Source organism: Carettochelys insculpta, chromosome 2, assembly GCF_033958435.1.
Source record: "Carettochelys insculpta isolate YL-2023 chromosome 2, ASM3395843v1, whole genome shotgun sequence".
Taxonomy (NCBI): domain Eukaryota; kingdom Metazoa; phylum Chordata; order Testudines; family Carettochelyidae; genus Carettochelys; species Carettochelys insculpta.
In genome coordinates, this window is record NC_134138.1 from 214,657,353 (window position 1) to 214,672,037 (window position 14,685).

Consider the following 14,685-nt stretch of genomic DNA (forward strand, 5'->3'; position numbering starts at 1 on the left):
AACATTCGCAATTCCTTTCTGAAACTGTAGAAGTATTACTCATTCAGCCCCACAAGCAGTTCACTATTATAACAAGCAGCGTTGAGAGCATCATACAAAAAACCTTGCTGCATTTTGTGACAAATCAAGATTATAGTATGAAACTAGTACTAACTGCAAACCAATATAACTGTCCTAAATGGACCACAATAAAAGCCTTTAAAAATGATTTTGCAACAACCAAAAGTATCTGTTTGTTCTTTCCTATTTAGGTCCATACCATCTACCTTAGATACTTTAAAGACGTTTCCACATTCTTCACTGCAAACTGGTGCTAAACTTCCAACTCCCCTAGCCCCCTCACTTCCCCCACCACACCTTGCTGTGATGTATGCTATTGTGAAGATTTCATAGAATATTTGATACTGATATTGTATTTTCTGGTGAACACAGAATCATAAGGTCAAATTTATTGACCATTTGTTGATGGGTAAGGTGGCATCAGAAAGATGCAGCTTTCACTAGATCTAATTACCATCTACCAGTGTGTAAGAATCTCAGTTGATATAATGAATATGCTGGGAGAGCTAGGAAGAAGCCCTGTTATATGGTTGCATGTTAGATTGCTGTGTCCTCTCTTAGTTGGCATTTAGCCAAACTACATATATTTAGTTTTTTAAAATCCTTTGTTACAGTTCAGTCATTCTTCCACCAATAAGTCATTTTTGGGTTTCTTTTTACTGGACTCCTGCCAAATTGTCAATACCTTTCTAGTAATGAAGTGCCTAGAAAAGAATACAATAATCCTAGCTAATGCAATAGAAGAAGGGAGTATTAACTTTCTGCTTCCTGAGTTGATGGGATAACAAATGATGTTACCATAGAACCATTGCCCACCCCACCTCCAGGGCTTGCACATACTCCTGGAACACAGAGGGAATTAGCTTGTCTCCACTATGCTGCAGCATTGATCCACCAGTAGTCGATTTAGCAAGTCTAGAAAAGACCCACTAAATCAATGAACCACTGATCACCCTCATGTCAACTTTGGTTTTTCTGCAGAACAAGATGAGTAAGGCGAGTAGACAGGAGAGTTTTTTTGGTCAACCTGCAGTGTGGAGCCCAGTGGTAAGTAGAACTAAGCTATGTTGATTTGAGTTATACTACTAACACAACTTGAATTGTGTAGCTTAGATCGACCGGTCCTTATTGTATAGACCTGTCCCATGTCTAGACAGCAAAGAAAATCCATGGCTGGCCCAGATCAGCCAACCTACTCTCACGGCATATGGGTTTCAGGGCTGTTTCTTTGCTATGTAGAGTTCCCACAGGGTCACAGATTCCAGGCTCCAACACAAGGCTGGAAGTCTACACAGCCGTGAAACAGCCCTGCAGCCTAAGCCCTGCAAACACAGGCCAGCCACAGGTATCTAGTCACTGTGCAAATATACGCAGAGATGCTGGATAGAAAAATTCAGAATTACACTATGTGCTGACCTACAACATGCTTCACAGGTCTGGTATGCATTAAATACAACTTAGTTTAAACCTGTACAAAATGCAGGTAAGGTGAGTTTTAACGCGCTAGCTCCATTTAAGTGGTAGGAGAGGCATATTGGTTCTTTCCATCTTTGACACTGATCTCTCAGACACATGCTCATGAGCAGATTTGCCTGCAAGCCCTATCTACCAGCAGCAAAGGTCATATGGCTGCAGACATAATCCCTGACAAAAGCTTTGGATACTTAATGCTCAGATCAATGTAAACCTAAAACCTGCTGCTTGCAGGCTGAGATGATCATCTGATCTGCCAACACTGCCTACCTTGTTGGCTTGTGGTTTGTGTTGCAGACTCTGAGGCAGAGCCATGAATTGCTGTCTAGTGTCAAAGACACAACGTCTCCATGGCTTGGGCACTGTTAGGTTTTAAGTTTTTCTTTTTCCTGCTCCTGGAAGTTAATTTTTTTTAAATTTTGTTATTGAATTTAGTGGCCAGGATGTTTGAATCAGGAACAGTTCAGCCAGATGCGGTGAAAGCTTCTTCCACATGGCTCTGTCAATATACTTAATTCTGACCTGCAGCATCCCTGGTCTTCCAGGGCTCAGCCTCTCTTGAGCACGGACTTCCCATTACATTAAATTATGCCAGACTACACAGGCAATTTGACAACAAGTACATAGGGAGAATAGAAAGAAACCACAAACTCACTTCTACTCATTACTTTCCTTTTCTCACTCCTGTTCAGGTCTTGGAGCTCAATTATTACTATTTATACTACACCAATGGCCTTGACTAAAATTGAAGACCACTCTACTAGGTTCTGTCATAAACACATAGTGAGAGGGTGGTTTAAAAAGGCTTCAACACACAGGGAAAAAGAAAGGGTTATTATTCCCATTTTGTAGATGAATAGTAACAGAGAGGTAGCTGTGTTAGTCTGTATTCTAACAAAACAAACCAGCAGTCATGTAGCACTTTAAAAACTAACAAAATACTTTATTGGGTGATGAGCTTTCATGAAGAAGTGGGTCTGTCCCAGGAAAGCTCATCACCTAATAAATTATTTTGTTAGTCTTTAAAGTGCTACATGACTGCTGTTCCATTTCATAGATGGGGAATTGAAGTTGAGAGTGACTGACTTGGCCAAAGTCACACAGGAAGTTTATGGCATAGCTGAGAATAGAACTATGATGTTGAGTTCCTGTCCAGTGCAGTGACTACAAGACTAACTGTCCTTTAAAAGAGTCAGTGCATTCGCTGTGGCATACGTAGACTTGGAAGAGTTACATTTTTTTAATGCTAGAGGTCAGTAAATACCAATTTCACAGCCCACATACGAACCAATGAAAAAATATGTCTGCCATTAATAATTGAAATGTACAGATAGGCAAAGTAAGAAAATGGCTGCTTGAGAATTTATTACATTATGACTTTTTAAATATTTTATAGATTTTTGACATGTGATATTGACAATTTGTGTTTTAATAGTTATAAAGCTTTTACTTTCTGAACTTCAATACCTAGGCTGTGTCTACACTGAGACAAAACTTCGAAATGGCCTTGTTAATGGCCATACTGAAGAATACTAATGAGGCACTGAACTGAATATTCAGTGCCTCACTAGCATTAGGACGCTTCCGGCCGCAGCACTTCAGAGCACTGCTTTCAAACGCGCGCGGCTCCGCACAGCTACACGGAGGTCATTTTCGAAAGGACCATGCACATTTCAAAATCCCCTTATTCCTCTCAGCTGAGAGGAATAAGGGGATTTTGAAATGTGCGAGGTCTGTTTGAAAAGGACCCCCGTGTAGCCGCGCCGAGCTGCACGCATTCAAAAGCGGAGCTCTAAAGCGCCACAGCCGGAAGCATCCTAACGCTAACGAGGCGCTGAAAATTCACTTCAGTGCCTCATTAGTATTCTTCGATATGGCCATTAGCATGGCCATTTCAAAGTTTTGTCTTAGTGTAGACACAGGCCTACTGTCATTAAGAAATTATTGTCTGACCTCCCATAATTTCCTGAACACTGGAAAGATATTGGACCTAAATATTAAACAATCAGTTTTTAAGCATCTAGAAGACAAGAGGGTTCTAAGGATTAGCCAATACAAAAGAGGTGGGGAACCTACAGCCCCTGGCTTGCCTTGATCTGGCCTGCAAGGCACAGGGCTCGCCTCTCTACCACCAGTGGCACTAACACCAGCTCGTGCCACTGCAGGGTGATGGGGGCTGAAGCCTGAACCTCACAAGTCCAATCAAGGCAAGCCAGGCTGGATCCAGCCTGTGGGCTCTGACTGGCGGGGCAGCAGGAGGAAGCAGCTCTACAAGCTGTAGGGAAGTGCTCCCCGAAGGCATCACCTGCACTGCTCCTCTTGGCCAAGAACCCACACCAGGCGGAGACATGTGAAGACACCTGTGCCCCCATGAGCTGTGCCAGCTAGGTGTCCCCTCCTGCCCAGACCCAAGACCCCTACCCAGTTGCAGCATCCCCCTCCTGTCCAGACTCTGCACCCCCAACCCCAGCCTACACCTGCACCCTCCCTCCCTCCTAGCCTCTGCACCCCTCCCATACAGCCTGTGCCTACACCCCATGTCCACCCAAGCCCTACAACCCCACCACACTCTGGACTCCATACCCCTCATGCATCCAACCTCCCATGCAGATCACTTACTCCTATCTCCTGCCAGCTCCCCAGAATTCTCCTTCTGCACACTGAAACCCTCATTTTGGCCGCACATCTGAGCTTCGGGGGGGGGGCCATGAAATGCACTAGTTCTGAGCATTCGGAAGAGCTAACCCAGCATTGAGGGTAATCCCTGAGCTTTGGTGCCTTCCCTCCACCCTATTCTGTGGGGCTGAAACTTGAAGGGAGTGTCTTTTTTCCTGCTTCTCAGTTGGAGGCCACATCTGTGAAGAATGGTTTTTCTCTTTCTCACTTTGGGCCCAGTCCAGTGAGGGTTGTGTGCAGGGTTGTTTTAATTTTTTTTTTTTTTTGCTTCTCACTTGTGTGTGGCCCCCAACTGATTTTTCTATGAATCATTGGCTCCCAAACTGCAAAAGGTTCCCCACCTCTGCAATATGGACTTATAAGGAAATAATCCTTCAAAATCAATCTTCTTTCCTTCTTTAATAGAGTTAATGGCTTGCTGGATGAGGAGAGGGGATGGAGTTGCCAATGTGATATACCTTGCTTTCAGTAAGGCTTTTGACACAGTCACAAACAACATTCTCATAAGCAAACTAGGGAAATATAGTCTAGCGTTGACATTTTTGAAGGTGGGTGAAACACTTGTTGAAAGACTGAACTCAACAAGGAGTCATCAATTGTTTGTTGTCAGACTAGAGGGAAAAGGAGAGGGGATGTATCTAGTCAGGTCCCACAAGGACCTGTCCTGGTCTGGTACTTGAAGTGGTCTGTGTAACGTTGGTGGATGACACCAAGCTGAGAGGAGCTGTTAGCACTTTGGAGGACAAAATTAGAATTCAAAACCAACCGTGTGAAATTGGAGAATTGGCCTGAAATCAACAAAATGAAATTCAATAAAAATAGGTGCAAAACACGACACTTAGAAAGGAAAAAATCAAATGTGTAACTACAAAATGAGGGAATATCTGGGTAGGTAGTAGCTCTGGGGGTTATAATGGAGCACCAGTTGAATGCGAGTTAATATTGTGATGTGGTTACCAAAAAGGCTAATATTCTGGGGCATGTTAGCAGAAGTGTCATAAGTAATGTACAAAAGACACTTCTCCCTCTTTATTTTGCACTGGTCAGGCTGCAGCTGCAGTACTGCATCCAGTTCTTCACATCACACTCTAGCAAGGTGGTGACCAAAATGGAGACTATTCAGGCTAGATTCAAGCAACAAAAATGATAAAAGGTTAAGAGAACCTGACCTATTAGGAAAGATTAAAGTTTAGTCTTCAGAAAAGATGACTGCGGGCCGGAGGAAGGCTGATACCAGTCTTCAGAAATGTTATGGGCTGTTAAAAACAGGATGTTGATCAGTTATTCTGTACATCCTCTGAAGGCAGGACAAGTAGAAAATGGCTTAAACTGTGCAGCAAGGGGGATTTAGGTTAGATATTAGGAAAACCTTTCCAACTATAAGGAAAGTTTAGCACTGGAAAAGGCTTCCAAAGGAGGCCGTGGAATCCTCATCATTGAACGTCTTTAAGAACAGCTTAGATGAATGGCTGGTAGGGATGGCCTAGGTGTAACACCTCAGAAGAGTGGGCTGGACTAGATCAGCGTTTCTTAAACTGTAATCTATGGAATACTGGTGCTCTGTGAACAACTCGCAGGTGTGCCATGTGCGTTTGGAAAAATACCCTGATGGTACAGTAAACCCTCGCCTCACGGTCTTCATGGTGCATGGAACTCATTTTAAATGTAAGTTTCACACAACGTAAAGCTGCTGGACTGTCAGCCTGCCTAGCTGCCCTCAGCAGCGGGCAGCTATTCAGGCTAAGAGCCCCTTCCCCAAGCTAGGCGCTACTCTGGGAAGGTGGGGGAAGGATTTTAGCTCACCTAACTGCGGGCAGCCAGGAGGGATAAAACCCCCTTCTCAGAGCAGTGCTGTTGCCAAGGTGACAGCGGAGCTGTTCTGGGAAGGTAGGGAGAAGGGTTTTAGCCCACCTAGCTGCCCACTGCTGCAGGCAACAAGGAGGTCTAAAACCCCCTTCCTCCCACCCACCAGGCTCAACCCCCCCACAGCCCCACCTCACCCCCACCCATGCTGAGGGCTCTGGCTCCAACCTGCACACAGGGATCAGGCTCCAGCCCCCCCAGCGCACATGCACCTGCAGAGCTTGGCTCCTACCCCATGCTCACCACTCCCACGGACCCAGCTCCAACCCCCTGGCCGGCTCAACACCCCTCCCAAATCCCCACATTCCAGCTTCAACCCGCCATAGCCCATCTCAGCTCCACCGCCCCCTGTCCTCCCTTCAGCCCTAACCCACCCCAGGCTTAAGTCCCATGCCCCAACCCACCGCCCAAGCCCCTCAACGTACGTGAAATTCAAGGTACTTGAGGGCTGCCTGGAATGCTATCCTTGCATATCTAGGGGGGCTACAGTATACATTTTCTGTTATTAAAACTGGATACAATGTTACTTCTGAATTACTATGATATTCTGGGTTATTTGTTTGTTTTGGGGGGTTGTTTTGTATGACAGTGTTTTGAAAATAATTTCCATAGGTGTTCTGCATAAAGAAGTATTATTGCTTGGTGTTCCATGGTCTCAAAGGCTGTGCCTACACATGCACAATCTTCTGAAGAAGAAGGTGCCCTTCTGGAAGATTGCTGGAGTGTCTGCATGTAACAGGTGCTCTTCCAGGAGGAATCCACACTGCCTCCTCCAGATTCTGTACTCTACTCCCAAAACAGGAAGAGTGCCTTCTTCCACAAATTCTCCTGGAAGAAGGCTTGTATATATGCTCCATGACCACTTCTTCTGAAAGAGCGGTCCACCATGGAGGTGGTCATTTGGAGTGCAGAGATGCTCCAGGCAGCCCCAGCAGGGCTGGATGGTCTCTGGCTGCTTCTGAAGCTGCAAAGATCCAGAGACCCTCTGGCAGGAGGCTGAGAGCATGGAGACAGGCAACACACGCAGGGCTGAAGCTCACATTTCACAGCCACCTCTGCAGTGACCAGAGCCCAACAGATGGCCAGCAGCCATCCACCCTGCGCCCCCTCCAGGGCACCCCAAAGGAGCCGGCCGAGGGCAGCCAGGACCCTGACCAGCCCACAAAGTGGAGGGCCCCATTGTAGACAAAGCCAGAGCTCCAGGAACTCCTGGGGCTCGGGAAGGATGAGGAGGTGCTCCGGGACACCACACAGCACTGGAGGAATGCCGCTGCACTTGTCCACCTTGCCAATGGCCTGGCTGCCCAAGGCCACCCTTCCCAGAACCCCAACCAGGTCCGGTGTAAGGTAAAAGAACTCCAGCAGGGCTACATGAGGGCCTGGGACAGCTCCTGCCACTCCAGCCATGCCCCATCCAGCTGCCCCTACTCCAAGGAGCTATAAGAGCTCCTGATGACACCTCCCCACCCTGCACCCCCATGGAGACCACAACAGAGGGGGAGGCAAGTCTGGACCAATCTGGATCAGCCCCAAAGCCTAGTGCCCTGCAGCTGGAGGTCCCATCTGGGGATGAGTCCTCCAAGGGCTTGCTAATCATCAAGCTGCTCTCTGCCTCCAACAGCCAGACCACCTCCAGCTGGGCATCCCCAGATCTTTTTGGTGGTGCCTAGATAAGCACATGCCATGGCACATCCCCTAGAGGGGGCACACCTGGGCTTCCACGTGATGACCCAACCCCAGATGCCCCACCACAGTGTGTGTCTTGGGGCGTTAGGCAAACCCATAGGTAACATCCGGCACCCTCCCTGGAGAGCCCTGCGAGCTGCACGTATGCACTGGGGACCTTGGGGTGCACAGCTGCATCCAGCCCACCCACCCCTTGGGCAGGGACTCCTCGTGTCTAAACACACCCCCTTCACCCACTAGCCTGTTCCATTGGGGGGCACCAAACCAGCACCATCCCCAAGGCCATGTGCTGCATGGGCCAGCGTGCTGGGAACAAGGGCCACTACTATGGTGGCATCCCTGGGACATGCCTGTACTTTAGGTTAGGGATAGCTACTCTTGCGGGGGAGGGTGAGCCTGGCAACCAGGGCCAGGAGGTGGTTCTGCCCCCCCATGTCTCACAGCAGCACTATCTGAGGGAAGGGAGAGCTGTGCCAGAAGCTCAAGGCCCACCAACCCCATCCAGGCCAGGGGGCCCACCTGTCCTTAAGCCAGGCCTGGAGCAGCCCCAGCACCCACGGCCCAATGGGTCCACGTCTGGAGGTCCCGACACCAAGGCTGCGGTGAGGAGGCTGCAGCTTATTCAGCTACCCTGCAGCACCAAAAAACACCCACTGAGAGGTGGCTGGCCCTGGATGATGCCAAACTGGCCTGGCAGCGGGACATGTGGAGGGAAGCTGCAGTAATGCTCCACATGGTGTGCAGGGCCCTCGCAGAGCTGCCCCCACAGCCTCCCACCCACACCCCTGCAGCTGCTCCTGCCCCCCAGATGCCCCTGAGGCCCTAGCTGCCCTCCTGCCAGGTGGCCTTTCTATGGCTGCCCGGAGAAGCTTCAGGGACTGGCTTGTGGCCATGGTGGGCCCTGTAGAGGGACCCCATCCCACAAATCCTCCCCCTACCAAAGCCACGGCCCCATGCCCTTATCTCCCTGAGCTCCCAGTCCCTTCAATGACCTGATGGGGACTGCTAACCCAGGGCAGGAAAGGCACCTGTGGGTGCCAGCACTCACAGCCCTCCGTTCCATCCCTTGAGTAGGTCCCCCTCCATCCCCGTCCCTGTCCCCCCTACCCAAGTTGGAGTTCCCCCCATTCTGTGACCCCCTATGTACATAGTTAAGACGCCCTAGTTGTAACATATATGTTTATTGTTTGAGTTATTGGTTAAACATTTTCTGTTATGTTATTTCTAGTTTTTAAAAAACAATGTTTAACATTTTCAAAACCCTGTGTCTCAGATTCTTGGGGCAGGGGATGAACGGTAATGGGTGGAAAGGGGTCTGTGGTAAGGCAGGGTTGGGTGAGGGTCAGTGCTTCCCACAGGCAAATGCTTCCCAGAGTGCCTTCAGGACACTGACCCTGTTGTGGTTGAGCTGGCAGTTGGGGCCACAGTGGGCTGCTCATATCCAGGGTCAGCCTCGGCTAGCCAGTTCTGGGGAAGGGTCTCCTCATGTGCCTCGATGAGGATAAGGCGGGCACAGCAGACACCCATAACCTGGGGGACAGTCTCCACCCCCACTTAGAGGCACGTGAGGAGGGATTTAAACCTAACCTTCAAGCGACAGAAGGTACACTCCATGGGTCACTGGGCCCATGTGAGCCAGGCATTGAACAGCTCTTGGGAGAGGGTGAGGCGGCCTGTGTACGGACGCATAAGCCAGGGCTGCAGGAGGTAGGCTGGGTCACCCACCAAGCAGAACGGCATGGTGATGTCCCTGATGGTGCACTTCCACTGGGGGGATATAGGTGCCAGCCTCCATCTGGTGGTAGAGTGGACTTATGAAAGACATGCGCATCATGTGCTCAGCCCCGGCCAGGCCAGATAGATATCCATGATGCCCTCAATAGTCCACCAAGACCTGGAGCACAATGGAATGATACCCCTTGCGGTTCATGTAGTGGCCAACGCTGTGGCCCGTGGCCCTGATGGGGATGTGTGTCCCGTCAATAGCCCTAAAGCACCAGGGAAACTTGAGGTTGGCGAAGCCCATGACAACCACATCCCGGTCCCTGATGCGCATGAGCCTCATCACCTGCAGGGGGCAGAGAGCAAGCACACTTGTGGGTATGCACGGGGTGCCCCTACCCCCTCCTTGGGCCCCCATCCTGCCCTACAGGGCCCTCTGTCCCCCAAGTTGAGCACCCCTCTGGCAGCAGGCCTGTGTATGGGTGGAGTTTCAGGGTCCCCTGGTCTAGGCATCCCTGCCCCGCTGGTCCAAGCCCTCACCCCTCCCAAACCCCGAGGGTTCCCCTTGCCCAACAGCCCCCTACCTGCTCCCCAAGCCGGGCCAGGGCACGGAGCATGACTTACCTCGATGATGACAGCAATGATGGTGGACTTGCCCACCCCGAATTGCTGCCTGACAGAGAGGTGGCTGTCGGGGGTGGCCAGCTTCCACATGGTAATGGCCATATACTTCTCGACAGAGGGCTGACCACATCCAAGTGTCCTGCCATCAAAGGATGGGGGCAAGCCAGCTGCAGTTATCCAGAAAGGTCTCCTTCTTCATCAGGAGATTCTTCAGCCAGCACACATTGTCCCACTTGCTCATGACCACCCTGTCCCACCAGCTGCTGGGGGTCCATGACTAATGGTTGGGAGTCAAGACTAGGGACTGGCTCAGCCTTGCTGTAAGCATCACAGCAGGCCTCAGAAGCTTGTGCAGGGAGGGGCTGTTTGGGAGAGTCCCTTTAACGCGCTGAGTGGCCGGCGGCCCCGGGAGAGCTCTCGGGCTATGAGACTGTCCATGGCATTTCCTGCCCTGTTCTTCTGGAAGAGCATCCATGGATTTGTAGATGTCATCCTCCAGAAGCAGGGACAGCTCTTTTGGACCGCGTTTTACACGTGGACACGATCTGCCAGAAGACGTGGCCAAAACATTTAAGAAACACTGAACTAGACGACTTCAAGGCCCCTTTCAGCCCTTTGTTTCTATGATTCTACAGACTGCACATGGTCTCATGGTTTAAAAAGAATATAATTTCTTGGACTGTAGCCTTGAAGTTTTCAAATAAGGAAACTGGCAGGTTTAAAAGCAAAACAAAACAGTGTCTTCTCACAGAATCTCTGCCACACTATGCTCTGTCTTCGACACAGGGAAATGAACTAAAATAAACATATATTTTTCATCAGGTGATGAAAAAAAGAATCTTCCTGATCAAAAATATTTTGGAAGCCTTTTCTAAGTCATGAGCAACATATCTGTGTGCTGCTCAGATTAAATGTACTTACTTACCATCTGAGACGGCTACACAAGCGACATTTGCACTTCAGAGTGGAACTCTTAAGAGCATGTCATGAGTAATACATGTGAAGGAGTCACGTTCCTTTGTACCCTTTGTCTGTTGCATTTGCGTATGTCCCTACTGAGGCCAGCTCAGATTCATATCTCACAGTCGGCTGGTAATGCAGGAATGAATGTGTAGCTGGCTAATTGGAAACACAGAACAAATGTTCCATGTTAACTTGCCACTGTGACTTTTGCTTTTCTTTTGAAAAAACACACATTGTGCTCCCTGGAGATAGCTCATGGCAGCTCCAGTGGCTGACAGAAGGAAGGCAGAATAAGACCTCCAGAGGACCTCAAACAACTGGCAATTATCAAGTAACATGATGCCCTCGTCTAGGTTTTAATCAGATTTTGCAGCTACCCCTAGCTAGCTGAAACTGACCCTGCAACATCATACTGTATCATTTGTGCTTAACTTCACAGAGCTCAAGATCACGAGATTGCCACTTGTCTCGTATTGCTGAAAGATAAATACCATGCTGTAGGTGCTGCATGAGAATCTTCCTCAGCACTGATAATTTGTAAAGAAATATTAACTCATAAAAGTGTCCTAATTTGCTGTTTCTGCAAACATTCTGTATAGTAGCACTAATCCTGAATTCAGTCTAAGATGAGATGCATTTATACTCTCTCTTCATGGCTGTTTCATAGCACTCATCGCAGAGATGAATCTGTAATAACTGAACTGTCTGGAACATTTTCCCATTCCCTAACCAGACCCTAGGTGTCTTCATGTTTGGATCATGCCCCTTCCTGCCCTCATCCTGAATGTGACTCCCTTCCTCTCCAGTATCTCACTCCAGCCACCTTCCTGCCTCCAAACCAGTCTCAAATAACCCCCTGGACTCCCCTTGGATGACCTTTCAACACATCTCATTTTCCTCTTCACAGCCTGGCAAAAAGCCCCGGTCCCCTTCTAAGAACTCCCATAACTCTAGCCCTCCACATGCACAGTTCTAGAGTCTGAATGCAGCAGCAGCCAGGCCCGGCATGACTGACACCACACAGAGCTTAATATGGACCTGGCATAAACTGTAAGCAGTCACTATCCCAGCCAAAGAGGCAGGGGCTCTATGGGGGACTGTTGCTTAGTCAAGACAGAGCTTGAGCGGTATGGGTAGGTCTTCTGCTGCTTTTAGCAGTGAGGGGGGGAGCAATTTCTATCCCCCATCCTTTAGTTTAGCCTCAAATATTGACCTAAATTAGACTAACAAATACAGACCACCATCAAACTAGCCAGGCCTGTAAAAAGAAGTTCAGTAGTAGGGAGGCCTATTTGCCAAGTGATAGATTAAAGATGAAGTGGTGAGGATTGCTGAAAGGCAACTGAGGCCCAAAGGGAGGTTCAGGGAAGCTGTGGGTCAACTAGGAGATCCCACAGGAGGAGGAGGAGGCTGTAAGCCTCACAGTATTCAGGCATGTTTCAGTTCAGGGAAGCAAACAACACCTTTGGGTGTCTATTTGAAAATTTTAGAAGCTCATCCATCTTTCTTTCTCGCCCTGAACTGTATTGAAATTCATTGTAACCACCTTTTAATTATGACAACACTTCATGAGAACCCATATACAAGGATGTTGGTTCAGGTTAGGTTAGCTTACTTAGCCCACTGTAAAGTGATGTGGATTCTCCAACTTATGGAAATAGGAAGCATGACCTAATGAACCATAGTTTCTCCTTACCTACATCCCACCCTTAAGGAAGGATTCCTCCTCAATTCTGAATATTTTACCAAAAATACACTCTGTATCAGACAAAAGTAGCAGAAAACTAAATCTAGAAGTAGAGTGGGAAGATATTTAATAAGAGCTGAAATGAGGTCAGAGCTACTTCTGTGCCAATTCCATTCTCCTGCGTCCTCTCCACGTTCTCCCAAAACAACTCTTAACCAATGAAAGGAATCAAGTGAGCAATCCTATTTGTCAGAACATTAGATGTTACCAAGTCTCTCCATCAAGAACCATGTGACTTGCACTGGTTTACTTACATATGGGACCTAGTAATAAAAACTGGCTAACACACTTCAGGAAATTTAATCTTGGTTACACATTTTTATCAATGATTACAATGGTTAGAAAACATGTCACAATCTATAGTGCCACCTAGTTTCCAACCAAAAAGGTGTCTGCCAGCTAAGGGAGACCTATGTGGTTTCATACAGCATCCATAAACACTTCGAGGGTGTGAAAAGGGAAAGAGTCCATTGCACTAAAACATACCCTTTTATTGTTCTCTTCTTCTTGTGCCTTTCTAAACTCGTGTTCTAAGGAACAGTCAATATCATTGAAGAGGCCCACTTCCTCACAGTTCTTCAGGAATCGGGTTGGTGTAGGAGTCTGGTCTGAGAACAGATATCAAAAGGATCTACAATGGATGTTTTGCAGTAAAACAAGGGTAAGTAAAATACACACCGAGATGACATTTTCCCAGCAGACACATAAATATCTACCTGCTCCTTGTTGTCCCCCCTTGCAACCTCTCAGAATTAAAAACAGAAGACTATGCTTTTTGACCAAGTATGTGAGATGCAGGGCTGGCTGAAGCATTTCACAAGGTGTGCCATACTTTCTTATATCAAGCTGAAGGCTGCTACAGATAAAGAGAATAAGGGCCAGAAGCCCTGACAATACAGATGGATAAATGAGTACCCCTAATTTGGACACATCTACATTGAATGTGTGCATAAAACTCCAATAACTGTGTGCAGATAATTGATTTAAATGCACTTCGAGGCAGACTTGATGCACGAGTTTCGGTGCAATGAGCGAATGTGCAGATTAACTATGCAACTCTGTACCTGAACTATCTGAAAATTGGCTCCTTCATGCATAGTTTTGTCCATGCAGTCAAGTTGCAGCAATGCTGAGGAGTATTACTGAGTGAGTTGGTCCAGATTTTTTCCTTTTCTTTTTTTTTTTTTTTGAGGGAGGGGTTGAGATCATGCCAGAAACATTGTGAAAAGATTTTTGAGCCACTGACCACACCAAGAATATATGGAGAAAGGGTCAACTTGTCTTGTCATTCATTTAAAAATTTATGAGATTTAAATAATCCCACAGCACTTCTCCCCCACCCTCATCAGAATAATTAATAGCAGGACAGGATTCTCTTTAATGTTCACCCAGAAAGGGTTGAAAAAAGGTAAGTGGCCTGGAAATAGCCTTCAGGGTTGATTTGAAGATCCTGATTTTTTTTTTCCTGTAGGCAATTGCAAAGTGCCCTGAAAGCTTCACCTCCAGTGACAGGACTGTCCCCAAGTTTCTGATTCCTCTAAAACAGTGGTTCTCAAACTTATTTGATCATCTCCCCTACTCTATGTCTACAGTAGTTTACACACATACACACACACACACCTCTACATAAGTAAAAATACTTACAAAAGATAAAAAGCAACTCTCACTAAATATTCAAAATAGTAATGCACTGATTCTAACAGGGCCATTTAAGTATATATGCGATGCCATACCAACCCACCCTTACTTATATACTGCTGCTGGTGCGGTCTTCAGAGTTGGGTGGCTGGAAGACAGTGGCTGCTGGTCAGATGTCCAGCTCTGAAGTCAGCACCACCACAAGGAGCTTCTCATGACACATGTGCTCCCCC

At 47.7% G+C, this 14,685-nt stretch overlaps 1 protein-coding gene across 6 annotated transcripts in view; it reads right to left on the reverse strand.

Moving 5' to 3' along the window:
• CREB5 (cAMP responsive element binding protein 5) overlaps positions 1 to 14,685 on the reverse strand; it is a 373,995-nt gene that overhangs the window by 281,819 nt on the left and 77,491 nt on the right. For 5 of the 6 annotated variants that reach the window (XM_074984562.1, XM_074984563.1, XM_074984564.1 and 2 more), the window contains one exon: positions 13,301 to 13,422. The exons of the other annotated variant lie outside the window; for it this stretch is intronic. In XM_074984562.1, coding sequence (XP_074840663.1) covers positions 13,301 to 13,422 — 122 coding nt within the window. The remainder of the gene's footprint in view (positions 1 to 13,300; positions 13,423 to 14,685) is intronic. 6 annotated transcript variants of the gene reach the window in all.